The 14,585-nt window shown below is 40.8% G+C and overlaps 1 protein-coding gene across 3 annotated transcripts in view; it reads right to left on the reverse strand.

Annotated features, from left to right (window-relative positions):
* NFIA (nuclear factor I A) overlaps positions 1 to 14,585 on the reverse strand; it is a 400,772-nt gene that overhangs the window by 106,611 nt on the left and 279,576 nt on the right. For all 3 annotated transcript variants that reach the window (XM_070367937.1, XM_005891231.3, XM_070367936.1), the window contains exon 6: positions 10,905 to 11,032. In XM_070367937.1, the coding sequence (XP_070224038.1) occupies positions 10,905 to 11,032 (128 nt within the window). The remainder of the gene's footprint in view (positions 1 to 10,904; positions 11,033 to 14,585) is intronic.

The following is a 14,585-nucleotide window of genomic DNA, read 5'->3' on the forward strand; positions in this document are numbered from 1 at the left end:
GTATTAGACAAATAAAATCTATTAGATATAGAAAAATCAACACAGGAAATTCTTAGGTAAGTCATTATCTATCTACCTATATGTTTGTCTGTCCATATCCTTTGTTTCTTCTCTTCCAACTATACTTTCTGTTATTTTTCCGCTTTGGTGAATTTAATCTCATTGCAGAATAATTTTGTTTCCTCTCAGTAAACACCTGCTTTGATGCCGCCCAATTTCATTATCTGCAAGTTAGAACTGCTTTAGGAAGGGGTTGAGTCCATGGGTGCAGATAGCTAAATTTTTTGCTGGAATGGGCTGGCATTGTGTTGTACCCTTTCTGAGTGTTGCCTACACATCCGCATTCTACCTGTTTTTCAGAGATAAAGAAAGATAAGATAGTCTGAAAGGGAGGAAATGGGGACAGCGTTCACTGACACTCCTTTAATAATGGAAAGGCTGATACATCTGCTCTTCAAGCAATTACAGCGGAGGATAGTGGTCCAAGCCAACGAATCAACTCCTAAACTACATGACTTTTAGCACACTCAAGTCCTTGTAGAACTGGGTACTGGTTTAACCAGTTACCGTTCTTCTTTCTCTGGGGTGGAAGGTTTGTCCTATCTATTTTTATATGCCTTCTATCATCTTGCACAGTGCTTCATATATAAGAGATGAAGATATGTATAATAGGCTTTCAATTTAACTTCACAGTATCTTAAACTCACACGGGCATCTCAGCTGGTGCAGCTGGTAACGAACCCCCCTGCCAATGCAGGAGATGCAAGAAGACACGGGTTCAATCCCTGGGTCGGGAAGATCCCCTAGAGGAGGAAATGGCAACCCACTCCAGTATTCTTGCTGGGAGAATCCAATGGACAAAGGAGCCTGGTGGGCTACAGTCCATGGGGTTGCAAAGAGTCAGATATGACTGAGTGTCTGAGCACACATCTTAAACTCACATAGCACTTCAGCATTTTGAAAAAGGGGTATAATATATGTGTAAAGCTTTAAGTTTATAAGTATACTTTACATTTATTAAAAACACCTTTATCTCTGTGCCATGCACAGTACTTTGCACACAGCTGGTGCTTAAAAAATGGTAGCTCCTGTTTTTATTATCATCTCATACGATCTTTTCAAAGCTACGAGTTAGGAAGGCCAGCTGTTTTAAAGAACCCATTGTTGACATACGAGAAAATGAAAATTCAGAGAAGTCATTTGCTAAAAATCCAAGGCTTGTTCATAACAGAAGAATTGGAGGATTTTGAATCTCAATTGTACTTTTCTCCTCTTTAAAATACATGTTATTTCTCTCTTATTTTCTCCCTCCCCAGCAAGCCCATGAAGATTGCTGTGGCTGGGATGAAATTTACTCGAAAGCTCCTCCTTACAATGTGCTAAGTAAGGCCACTTGATGAGCCAGCTCTTTGCCACCTAAGGCACAGGGGCTGTGCTGAAGACAGTGACAGGAGCAGGAGACGGAGGACGATTCCCCACATAAAGAGAAGGTACAGGATACACTTTTCCTTCCTGCTTTCTAGAATATTCACACAGCTTCGTTTTCAAACATGAAATAAAAAATTTGGAGGCTTGGGTAATTTATTTATTCAGACAAGGCAAGCTAAAATGCAGCATCTGTTTTCCTGGGAGCTTCCGTATTCACAAAATCGTGCATCTGAGTTCTCTGATGCACGTCAAGCTGCACTCATTCACTCGACGAATGCACTCAATCACTGAACAAATGTACGCAGCACTCCACTTCCTGAGCACTTTGCCCTCCTCAAAAGGTAAGATAAGACATGTGCGGTTCCCATCTTATTACTTATTCAGTTAGCCAACAAATCTTGATTGAATGGTTATTACCATGTACCAGGTACTTTAACTGGCTTCAGGAATACAACAGTTATTTTTTGGATTGTGCTTTACCATATATCTGACAAACACACATCCACACACATGGTGTACATGCGTTTACATGGGAAGAGTATTTCTTTTCTTCTAATAGGTAATCTTTTATTAGAATATGTTGTTCTCGCTCCCTTTGTTAGCTTTAAAAAATAGCCTTGATAAAGAAGATATGAACATTTCTGAAGGGCAGTTAAGGAGTGCTCAATTTGTAATATAGTTCATCTCTCATAACCCCGTATTTGGATGAAATTTCTCTGCTAACAGACGGTCACTAGAGAGCAAGAACCCTTGTCACTGCAGTGGTGCTCTCTGGTGCACTGGTCTCTATCTGGCAAGTGCCAATATTAAAGAGGTAATGGGAGACAATGTTGTCACATAATGATGATTTCCCAATGCTCTATAAATGCAGAAGAAAAGCCAAGACATTGATCCTATGGCAGTGTTCTGTAACAGTGACTCTTCCTATTACAGCAGGAGATTGTGGGAGGTTTAATCATCTCCCTTAATATATGCCAGTGCGGCTGAGTGTCCATGATCAATGGACTATTGTTACTAGTCTGCAGCCTTTTTATTGGCATTGATAATGGGCTTCTGCTCATGTGTCTCAGCTACAAGTTTAAGCTGGTAAACTTTCCCCACTCTTACAACTGATGAATGACTATTAGCAGTCAAATTAGGACCAGTGGAGTTGGGAATCAACTGAACTCCATATGGAATATTGAAAACTACAATGAACCAACCTAAGTCTGCAAAATGCAACTGTGTTCCTAGCAGTTGTGACACTTGAACTCTGGTTCTAAATGTCCTGGGCTTCTGGTTGACCCAATGTTTACCAACTACTCTTCTAAAAATACCTTTAAAAATATATACATTGACTTAATAACTGTGATAAGAACAGACAGTGTATTATTATAGTGCTTAATTTTAACTTTCAAAAATGAGGACTGCTGTGCCTCTGGAAAAGGTCAGTCTTCATTCCAATCCCAAAGAAAGGCAATGCCAAAGAATGCTCAAACTACTGCACAATTGCATTCATCTCACACGCTAGTTAAGTAATGCTTAAAATTCTCCAAGCCAGGCTTCAGCAATATGTGAATTGTGAACTTCCAGATGTTCAAGCTGGTTTTAGAACAGGCAGACGAACCAGAGATCAAATTGCCAACATCCTCTGGATCATCAAAAAAGCAGAAGAGTTCCAGAAAAACATCTATTTCTGCTTTACTGACTATGCCAAAGCCTTTGACTGTGTGGATCACAATAAACTGTGGAAAATTCTGAAAGAGATGGGAATACCAGACCACCTGACCTGGTTCCTGAGAGATCTGTATGCAGGTCAGGAAGCAACGGTTAGAACTGGACATGGAACAACAGACTGGTTCCAAATAGGAAAAGGAGTATGTCAAGGCTGTATATTGTCACCCTGCTTATTCAACTTATATGCAGAGTACATCATGCAACGCTGGGCTAGAGGAAGCATAAGCTGGAATCAAGATTGCTGGGAGAAATATCAATAACCTCAGATATGCAGATTTCACCACCCTTATGGCAGAAAGTGAAGAACTAAAGAGCCTCTAGATGAAAGTGAAAGAGGAGAGTAAAAAAGTTGGCTTAAAGCTTGACATTCAGAAAACGAAGATCATGACATGCGGTCCCATCACTTCATGGCAAATAGATGGGGAAACAGTGGAAACAGTGTCAGACTTTATTTTTCTGGGCTCCAAAATCACTGCAGATGTGACTGCAGCCATGAAATTAAAAGATGCTACTCCTTAGAAGAAAAGTTATGACCAACCTAGACAGCATATTCAAAAGCAGAGACATTACTTTGCCAACAAAGGTCTGTCTAGTCAAGGCTATGGTTTTTCCAGTAGTCACATATGGATGTGAGAGTTGGACTATAAAGAAAGCTGAGCACTGAAGAATTGATGCTTTTGAACTGTGGTGTTGGAGAAGACTTTTGAGAGAGTCCCTTGGACTGCAAGGAGATCCAACCAGTCCATCCTAAAGGAGATCAGTCCTGAGTGTTCATTGAAAGGACTGATGTTGAAGCTGAAACTCCAATACTTTGGCCACCTGATGCAAAGAGCTGACTTATTTGAAAAGACCCTGATGCTGGGAAAGACTGAGGGCAGGAGGAGAAGGAGACGACAAAGGATGAGATGGTTGGATGGCATCACTGACTCAATGGACATGAGTTTGTGTAAACTCCGGGAGTTGGTGATGGACAGGGAGGCCTGGCGTGCTGTGGTCCATGTGGTTACAAAGAGTCGGACATGACTGAGCAATTGAACTAACTGAACTGAACTGAACTGATGCCTTTGGGAAGAAATCTATTTCTGAAAGAAGTTTATCTCTGAAAGTTTTTAAGAAAAGGACTACAGCTAAACTTATTACTTACCAAATTTGGCTTTAAAACTTTTTACTGAACTGTTCAGAACTTCCAGCATCTTGGCTAAAATAACAGTGTCTGTTAATAAAGTTTTACAATTACAAAATAACTGAAGGCATGCTAGAGTTGTGAATATTTTTCTACAGGAGAAAATTTAAGGAGTAAGAAGCTCCTCTTTTCAAACACAGAACTAAATTTCACTGAAAAAGTTGTATAATTTTACATATTTTTCACAATAAAAAATACGTTTATTCTAATATTGACTGGCATGTATGTGTCAAATGCAGAAAGTGGTGCAACTGAGTAATCCATGAAACCCACTGAACCCTCAAATGAGCCAATTTTGGGAACACAGACAACCTGAGAAGCTTCACAGGACAGCCACAAAACTGCTTTGTAAGATAGATATATATATGAAAAAAAAGATATGTGGAGAACACAAATTTATATATACCCATGACTGAAAGGCTAAGAGACATCATGTCTCACTTTCAAGTTTGTGAACTTTTTCATTTGAGGTCCAATGGAAATCCAGTTTCACTGCCTCCTTCTGCAGACAGTGTCTCTAATTCTAAAGTCAGGTTGAACCACTCTCTCCTTTTACCCCTGTAGCATTTAATCCTGCTGGCTTTCAACCACCATGAGCTGGTAAGGTCTGTCTCCTTCAATAATCCTAACAATATTTCATACAATTAGAGAACATTAATTTTAACAAAGGATTTGGCACTTGAAGCAGAAGTTCAAGTTGATCATTTAACTGTCATAACTTTGTGACTTCCCTGGCGGCTCATTTGGTAAAGAATACGCCTGCAATGCAAGAGACCCAGATTTGATCCCTAGGTGGGGAAGATCCCTTGGAGAAAGAAATGACAACCCACTCCAGTACTCTTGCCTGGAAAATTCCATAGGGAGAGGAGACTGGCGGGCTACTATCCATGGGGTTGCAAAGAGTCAGATACAACTTAGAGACTAAACTGAACTGAGCTTTGTGACAGAGATGGGGCAGAAACCACAGTTCCCATCTTACAGATGGTGTCTGACCACGAAGAAAATCTGGTTTGCCATTGAAGACAGGGACTCAATGGAGTCAACTTTGAACCTACTCTGTACTGCACACAGTCAGCACTTAATAAAGATTCAGTGACTTGGTTTGACTTGAATTATATTGATTAGATGACCAGCTCTTCTTCTTCATGTACTTCCACTGGAGGAAGATGAGAGAGACAGGAGAATTTTCTTCTTGTACTGAGGTATGAACCACTGTGTAAGGGTACCATCTTCTCTGACATGTCTGAAAATAGGTTAGATTTCTATCTGTCTAGAAGAGCATTAATGGCATTCCTACTTACAGGAGGGAGAAAGCTTGGGGATCACAACAGTGAAAGTTCAGGTTGCCTCTAGATAAGGCAAGAATTGAGTGGTAGGAGGCTGCAAAAAGGAACAGTCAAGGAAGGAGCCTAGATCAGGGATTTTCAATCACTAACATGTATAAGCACCACCCATCTTGTTAAAATTCCATGGGTCTGGGTAAGGTCTGAAATTCTGTACTTCTAATAAGCTCCCAGATGATGCCATGTTGCTGGTGCGTGGACCACACTTTGTGTAACAGATTAGACGTCACATAATACAGATTTCATAGTGTCTCATATGGGTGTTAATTAAGCTACTATAGAGAAAATTTCATATGGAAATCTGAAAATATTCAGACAAAAATCAAGAAAGTTACAGAAAACATTCTACAGAAGATTCGTTATTGGAATTCTTGATATACAGCTTGTAATAATGAATTGTCCTTTTATTAAAAAAAAAGCATTATCTTAAAAATCAATAAAGTATTCTCTTTAGAAAAAAAGGATTCGATTCCCTTAACGGAATACCCTTCGAGGTGAGAGATACTTGTAATAAAATGCTATATACTACCACTTGTCAACGGGGCCCTTGGTTGAGCCTTAGCAATTGTTTTGCTTGCTGTTGTTGCTTAGTTGCTTAGTCATGTTTGACTGTTTTGAGACCCCACGAACTGTAGCCCACCAGGCTACTCTATTCATGAGATTTCCCAGGCAAGGATACTGGAGCGGGTTGCCGTTTCCTCCTCCAGGGGATCTTCCCAACCCAGGGACTGAACCTGTGTCTCCCTGTTTCCTGCACTGGCGGGCAGTCTTTACTGCTGAGCCACCGGGGAAACCCATGGCTTTGTTTACTACTTGCTAATAATTGGATTTGACTGAATAATAGCCTACAGATTGAGAATATAGTAAACATCAATTCTGAGAGAATTACTGGTGGCAAGTTCTGCTTTCAGATTTATGGAAAGCACCCAAATTCCCTGCTTTATAGGCTTCATTCATTCATTCAATCAACATTTATTGAGTACGTATTATGTGCCAGACACTGTCAGGGATGCTGGGTGTACAGCAGCAGAAAAGACAGACCCAGGCCCACTACTCAGAGTGTATATCCAAGTAGGAGAACATAAGATAACAGGAGAAGATGGTATAAAGAAAGGAAAAGTTTATGAATTATAGGATGATAGAAGAGAAACAGCAGCTATTTTAAGTCACTGGAAGCCTCACTGATGATGTATTATTTGAACAAAGATCTGAATCCTGAGGATTATATGATTTTATGAGAAAAATGATAGATATCTGACTTTGTTAACAGTTAATACTGTTGGTTCATGTATTATGTCCTATATGTATTTAATAAACCCACAATCCTTCCCCGACCTGGGTGCACGTCAAGGGTTTGGGATAAGGAAGTAGGGGATTTTTCAAGTCTTTCTGATGAATAATTTAAATTTTTTTTATTGTTATGTTTTTAATTTCAATACAAGCCTATCACATGAGACCTTAAAATACAAGTATAAATGTTTATAGTAAAAGAGGTTACTGGGCAGAGAAGACAAAACTTACATTCCAAAATCAGAACTGAAATTTGGATTAGGGATCCCCAGGTTTACGATCTGTGTGACTCTGGGCAAGTCACCTAACATTTTATAATTCTCAGTTTTCATCTCTACAGAGGCAAGCTCACTCTACTTGCATGATTTAGGGCAATTAAAAAAAAAAAACTTGGTAGACAGGAAGTACTTAAACAATTGTAACCATAATCTTTGCCATACATACGAAAGCACCATGCTCAGTATCTGACCCAGTGTAGGCGCCTGCCTCTTGGTTTCCTTCCTATTCATTTGCATTATCAGTTCCTCTGCAGTTTTTCATTTGTCCAGATAAACAAGAGTTGATGGTATGTGCACTTTTGCTTGATAGAATTTCATAGGACTCATTTCATCAGTGCATGATTAGCTTCAAAGCTTCGAATCTAACCCAGTTTTGAGATAACTGGGAAACGAAACTAAGTGGAGAGAACAAACGCAGCATTGTAAGAGAAGCAAAAGTCAGCTTGAGGTTGTCTGATGTTTTTAAACTAACATCATCTTTAATCTCCTATGCCCTTCTTCCCAGATAATAAGAGCTGTGCACTAAAAGTGCTGAGATAAACTAATGGGGAACAGGATACTACAAAAGACATTTGAAAGAGCCCATGTAATTTACTGCATGTCTGGTTTGTTTTACTTTCCAAAGCCTTCCTGTTGCTCCAGGAAATTTGTCTCTTCTGGCAACCTTCGGCCCTCTTTTGGCCGGGGAGCGCTGAAAAAGCATTTGAGGGCAGGTAAACAGATGCAAAGCTTTCTGAGTGGAGGAGTAAGCACAGGCCTTGCTTCCTGGGTCACATCTGAGACATAAACAAAGTATCCTTTAGTACTAGCTTGTGAGAATTATTCCAAATGCAGGCAACCAAGAGGCTGCTGGCCTTCAGATATGCATAAACTCCCAGCACATTATGAAGGTAATTTACATGTGTGGACCACTAAAAGCCTCCTACTCAATGAACTGTATCCCTGGGGAGATGCTAGGCCTGGATCAGTGTGGGAACAACATAAGGGTGTCCTCTGTGCCAAAAGGGGATTGGGCTAGATGGAAAATCCCCCAAAAGGACCATCTGGCAGCATAAATTATCCATTTAAAATGGCTGGTGTGAGTTAGTGACACCAAAGCCACCAGGAACATGTACAACATCCTTCAGTTGAGTTTTAATGTCCCCTCAGGCCCTGTTTCTATTACGACTTTCTATGCTGAATACGGACAAATGTAAATTTATCCACTGTCCCCTCCCACCCCCTGCATATATACCATGAAACTGCATTTTTCAATAATGAAAAAGAAATAGAGAATGGAGCATCAGTCCAGGAATACAGTAAAATTATAAGGGATTTCTCTAAAAGTATACATTTTTTCCCTTAGAGAATCCCCCCTACTATTAATTATATGCTTACACTATATGTGTATATGTATATAGCATGTGTGTATATAATATATACATAGAGTATAATATATAGTGTAATTGTGTGTGTGTGTTTGTGTGTCTCTTCCCCAAAGGATATATCTCTTCCCCAAAAGGATTCAGCCATTAAACTTTAGTTGTTTAATGACCATAAGGGATACAGTTATTCAGATGTTAAACTTTATGATCAGTTGAATCAGAACATGCAGAAGAGGGGAACAGAATTATTCTGAATAAAAGAGTCACTAGGTCAACATATTCTATATTTAACCTACTCCCACAGTCCCCACATAGGCTCAAAAGGAATCTACTTAAGGATCCAGAGGACAGGCTCCTGGAAGAGGAGCTTCATGTACATCAACAACAAAAAAAGCAGCTCAGTCTGTGTAAAACCGAGTTAGTATGACTCTCGAGCACAATGTCCCAAACCTATATATTTTGAGTCTCACTTTCACAGAAGCAGGTAAACTAGCCAGGACTTTAACTGGCCTTTTAAAAAGGGTTTAAAGAACATGTAGATCTTTTAATTTTTTAACAGCACATAAGCTTCTCATTGGCACTATCCTGAGGTCGTGCTAACGTGCATTTACCAGCATGGGTAGTCAGCACGTTCATTTAGGCCAGGGCGTATTTCCTGACCGCTTTCGGCAAACTGGCATGGATCTCTGTGTGGGGTGAGCTGATGCGTAGCCCTCTGTAGAAGACCCATCACACCCTGAGCACTATGTTGATGATACTTAGAAAATGGTGGCACCAGAGGTAAACCCCATCCTTACACCTCCCATATCACCACATAATGATCTTCTTATGTGTCTGTTCTCCACCCCAACTGTGAATTCCTTGAAAGCAGGAGCCACAACCTTCTCATTCAGCTTTGAGTTCCCAGAACCAGGCATAGTGCCTCATCCACAAAAAATTTCTCAGTGAAACTGTGAGTCAATGAATGGATGAGCTGGGTAAAAAGATTAGGTAGAAGGGAGGCAAAATGAAATCTTCACATTTTGGTAAAGGGAACAAGATAAAGGACTCAGCTAGTGGGGACCGAGGTTTTGTTTTTAATTATCATACAGTAAAACTGCCTGGGGGCTCAGAAGTGGAAGGCATGCATTTCTAGTAATATGAATGTTAACACATGTATAGATTCCTGTAACCACCACCACAATTAGGATATAGAACAGTTCCATCATCCCCCAAGCCTCCGCTGTGTTGCTTCCTCTATAGTCACACTCTCTGAAGATTCTCTTTTGATATGTTAGGGGGAGAGAAAGGAGTTAAGATTGAAGGTGAAGGGGTTCAGAGATTTTCTCGCTGCTTGTTTATTCTGAGGCAAGAATTGGGACAATCTTTTCAAACTTACTGTGCTAGGTATAATTCTTAGTTGGGTCATGTATATTACTTCATTTAATTCTCAAGAACACTGAAATGCCTATTATTATTGACAGATGGTAAAAATGGAGACACTTAGTCTCAGAGAGGTTAGGTGGTTTGCCCATAATCACACAGCCAGCCGAAGCGGAGCCAGGATTACACTCAACCTGTTTTTTTCCAAAGCCCACTCTATTCTCTACATCATTAGACTGCGTACTGAGGAAGGTACTGGAGAAGATTCTCCCTTGCCAATCTGGAGGTTATAGACACTGAGAAAAGTTTCAAAAGGCTTCTGCTATCAGAATTAGTCACATGGCTCAAGATTCCAGAGTCAGGACTAAACCCCAGGAGGTTAGACTAGCAGTCATCATTTGCTCAGTTCATAAAAGACGGACATAAAGATAGCTATTCCTTTTATTTTATTTTTTTAGCTGCTGCTTTTAAATAGAAAAAGAATTGTGATGACAAAACATATTTAAAAGTTTCCTCATTTTATAAAGATCCAAGTGCAAGCTACTGCACAGGGAGCCCTTCTTTCCTCTCTAATGCTACTGATGCAGTCGAAAAAGTTGATGGATTTTTATTTTGATAAAAGATAAAACCAAACCCAAAAGGCAGTTAGTATAAAATGAAAGCAAAGGCAAACGGAGCACTGGATCGCTGTGTAGTGAAAACATGTAAGAGTAGAAAACCCTACACACCATTCTCAATCTTTCACCTCAGCTGAATGGCATCCTTGCCCTGCCACCCTTTCATAAAAGCAGCCGTCAGGTACAGACGTGTTCACGTGGAGAAAGTCAGAAAGTCCACTGCTCTGAGCTCACTCCCTTCGCGTTCTGCCTGGCGTCACTCCCTCCTCCCCACCAACCCCCAGCACATCTTAGACTTCACAGTGGCCGCCCGCCCTGCTTACCTGGCTCCACTTCATGCCACCCGCTGGACTGACTTCCGCTCCCCGGGGAGCGCCCTTGGCCTGTGTAAAATGGCTCTTCACCAGGACTGTCCATTTCATCCTCCACAGACTTGAGGCGCTTCGTGGAGCTGAAATAACAAACGGGTACATGTTTAAAAGCCATCCAAACCACCTTTCTCCCAGACGTGGCATCTCTGGTGGAAAGAAAGCCAAGGAAGGAAGCAACTGGGTAACTCAGTGTAGTTCCGTGGGCTTCTTTGGGCTCCTGTTCAGTTTAGTGAGTCACTGGATGGAGAACAAACTCTTGGTCTATGTTGTTCCAAGTGTCTGGGTTTGGTTTTTACTGTCACTTGAGTTGCTGCTGCCGCCACATCCGGTTCCTTTTTCCTTTGAGGAACTGCTGGCTGGCTCTGTCTCCTGTCTCCACCTGGAAGACTGGGTAGTAAGCCCACATGTGTATCTCCCAGAGCGCTGGCTGGGGCGTTGCCATCAGCAACGATCCTAGACATCTACTTAACCCCTCTGGCGCCCCAGGAAGGAGAAAAATCAGGGCACACAACCCTCGAAGTAAAGCCTGAATTGCCTTTGGGGTTTTTTGGCCATATTTTCTCATCTTCTACTTAGAGCTCTTCATTTAAAAAATACTCATTGCACAGTGACAATACTTTCCTTCCACTTTTGCCTCATTTGTTCACTGTTTTATCTCCAGTGCCTGGACTGGGACCTGGCCTACCGCCACTGTGCAGGCTCTAGAGATAAAGCAGTGAACAAACGAGACAAAAGTGGAAGCATTCTACTTGTTCTCCCTGTGAGAATAAGGGATGTGGAAAAAAGAGTGACCCAGTGACTTGCATGCCACTTCTCTACAAGGAAATTACCAAAGATGAACTTCTGTGCCATCAAGTGGGGATGTTTTAGCTTTGGAGAAGTATGGTTGGGAAATTTCCAGAATATATTCTATTTCTTCCAGTTAAAGAACTGAGGTCTTTTTCTCCCAATTTGAGGTTGCAAGAGTTAAAAGGTAGTGACATGCTACATGTTGCTAATGTTGTTCTAATTGTATTAATTGATTATGTAACTAACATACCAGAATGAGTAGATTTCACACCTGGTGTGAGTACTAGTTGGGTAATCTCTTCCTCACATGTCAGGTACAAAATTTTAAATATATATTCATTCATCAAACATTTACTGTGCACCTCCCACATGTCATGTACTGTGCTAAAGGCTAGAATATTGAAATGAATCAGATATAACACCCGTGTTCAGGGGGTTTACAATCTCATGGATGAAGAACAAGAGGTAAACGAAATCGTGCACAGAGAAATACAGGTATGATGGTGGAACCACACAGAGGTTATAGTGTGTTCCTTGATGGAGGAAGAAAGCAATGATACACAGAGAAGGTCGGGAAATGATGCCCACAGGGCATGGTTCCTGAACTGTCTGTAAGAGAGTGAGTAAGGAGACGAAGCAGAAAGAAAAACAGGGCAGGGAAAGGCTGTTATTCAGGTGATGCATTCCTGAGGCAGCCATTCTGGATTTTAAGATACTGAAATACTTCTTTATCAACTGGCAAAGTCCCACTCTCAAGCTCCTCATGTTTGCCCCAACTTTGCCACCCCATCTTTGGCCCAGGACAGCTTCATGATCCCAAACCTACAGGGTTAAGGTCTGGCACATTAGAGGCATTCCAGGACTTGGCACTGTGGCAGGGCAGGTCTGCCCTAACTGGTATGCTCCTGTCACCCAGGTTACTAGCTATTCCCAACATCACTCCAGGAGGAAGGTGCACGTCAAGCAGAAACGACACCACAAGCAGTGTGTGACGCTCGCAGAGCTGACAGGTTAAACACAGGTTAAAAGTGTTAAAAGGTTAAAACAGGTTAAAAGTGGCAGGAGGGGTACAGAGAAAGATGGGGTGAAGGTGATAGAAGATATTGTATATCTGGACTTTATCTTACAAGCAATAGAGGCTCCCTGAATAGATCTAAACAGGAAGTGATGTCAGAGTCATCTGTCAGAAAGGTCATTCTGGTAATTGCAGAGATGATGGCTTTTGAAGAGCTAAGGGAAAAGAAGGAGACAGAACCTTCCCCGGGGAGACAGTTAAGAGGCCACTGCAGCCATCCCAGTAAAAAAGTGAGGAAGACCCAGTTCAAGGCATGAAATTCTAGTTACTGAAGTTGCCATTCCAGGAGTCTTAGCCTTTAAGCTCTATTCTCATGAAAGCTAGATCGCAGGAAAGCAACAGACCTGCAGCATGCTAGCTTAGTATCCAAAGAAAAAAACCTCTAACAATTTATTTAATGTCCATTGCCTGGCTTTCCTTGAAGTTTAATGAAAAAGAGCCACTCAAAGAATTTTTCTGTATTTTATGTAAAACTGCATCTAACAGAAGTACTTTATAAAAGGACATACACAAAAAAACTCCTAATACATAAAACCAGAAAACATGTCGTTTCTTTAAAAGAAATTCTAGTTTCCTTTTATTGGAAAAGGTACATTACATAACCTGGTGCTTTCCCTTCTTGCCTTGGAAACCAGGCATCTCAGGGCTAAACGTAAAGAATAACTCTGGGTTCAGGTTCTTGATATAAGAGTCTCTCCCATCTTTCCACATGGTTTCTGCCCTCTCTGTATTTAATATTATCTGTTATAGTTTTTAAATTGAAAGCCACCTGAAATAATTTTAGTTAGAAGTTGAAAGAATACAAATTGGAAACAGAATAAATATTTTCTTGTGTTCCCTGGCAAATAAAAGGCAAGACCTACATTCTCTGACAGGAGCTTGAGATCTGTGAAGAAGGAGATTATCAGGATTTTTTTTTAAAGCTCTAGTGCCTATCACAGTATCTGACTAATAACAGATGGTCAAACACTGCTGAATTGGGCTACAGATTTAGAAACAGTCACATGAGTGCTTGTGACAAGGATTCGCCCAAGTGTCATGATTCAGTGAGATCCCACCCAAAAGGCCAACTTCATTACCTATCATTCTCCAAGTACCAATATTTTTCTGAGTTTCTAATGCTTTTGATTTCCTTGGTGTCCTCTAGAATAAAATGCAAATACTCATGCATTAAGACTTAGTTACTCAATTGTATTCGATTCTTTGCGACCCCATGGACTGTAGCTTGCCATGCTCCACTGTCCATGGAATTCTCTAGGCAAGAATACCGGATTGGGTCAGTAGCCATTCCCTTCTCCAGGGGATCTTCCTGACTTAGGGATCAAACCTGGGACTCCTGTATTGCAGGCAGATTCTTTATCATCTGAGCCACTAAGGAAGCCCTACTCATGTGGTTATTAAATCCTAAAGGTGAGAGAGTCTGTAGATATTAGCTGACCCCTCAGTTTGAAAGCAAGGACTGTCAGGGCAACGTTGACACAGGATAAATGTTGGGAAGGTGGAGATACAGGCTAGAGGAGAGAACAAGATCCAGGAAGGAAGAAAATTAGAAGTGCCAGGAGCGATGGGTGAAGGGCTTCCAGGACAAAGTTTACTGACTTCACAAACCTGACAGCTGGTTTATCTTGATGAAGTTCTTTGGGATAAGAAAAGCATATTTCATCCCAATTTTTATATTACCCCTTCTATGATTTTGAACATATTTACTGGAAGGAATACAGAACCTACAGTTAAAGCCTATCAATCTTTATTTTTTTAAATTTAGATAT

This window comes from Bos mutus, chromosome 3 (assembly GCF_027580195.1).
Source record: "Bos mutus isolate GX-2022 chromosome 3, NWIPB_WYAK_1.1, whole genome shotgun sequence".
Lineage (NCBI taxonomy): Eukaryota > Metazoa > Chordata > Mammalia > Artiodactyla > Bovidae > Bos > Bos mutus.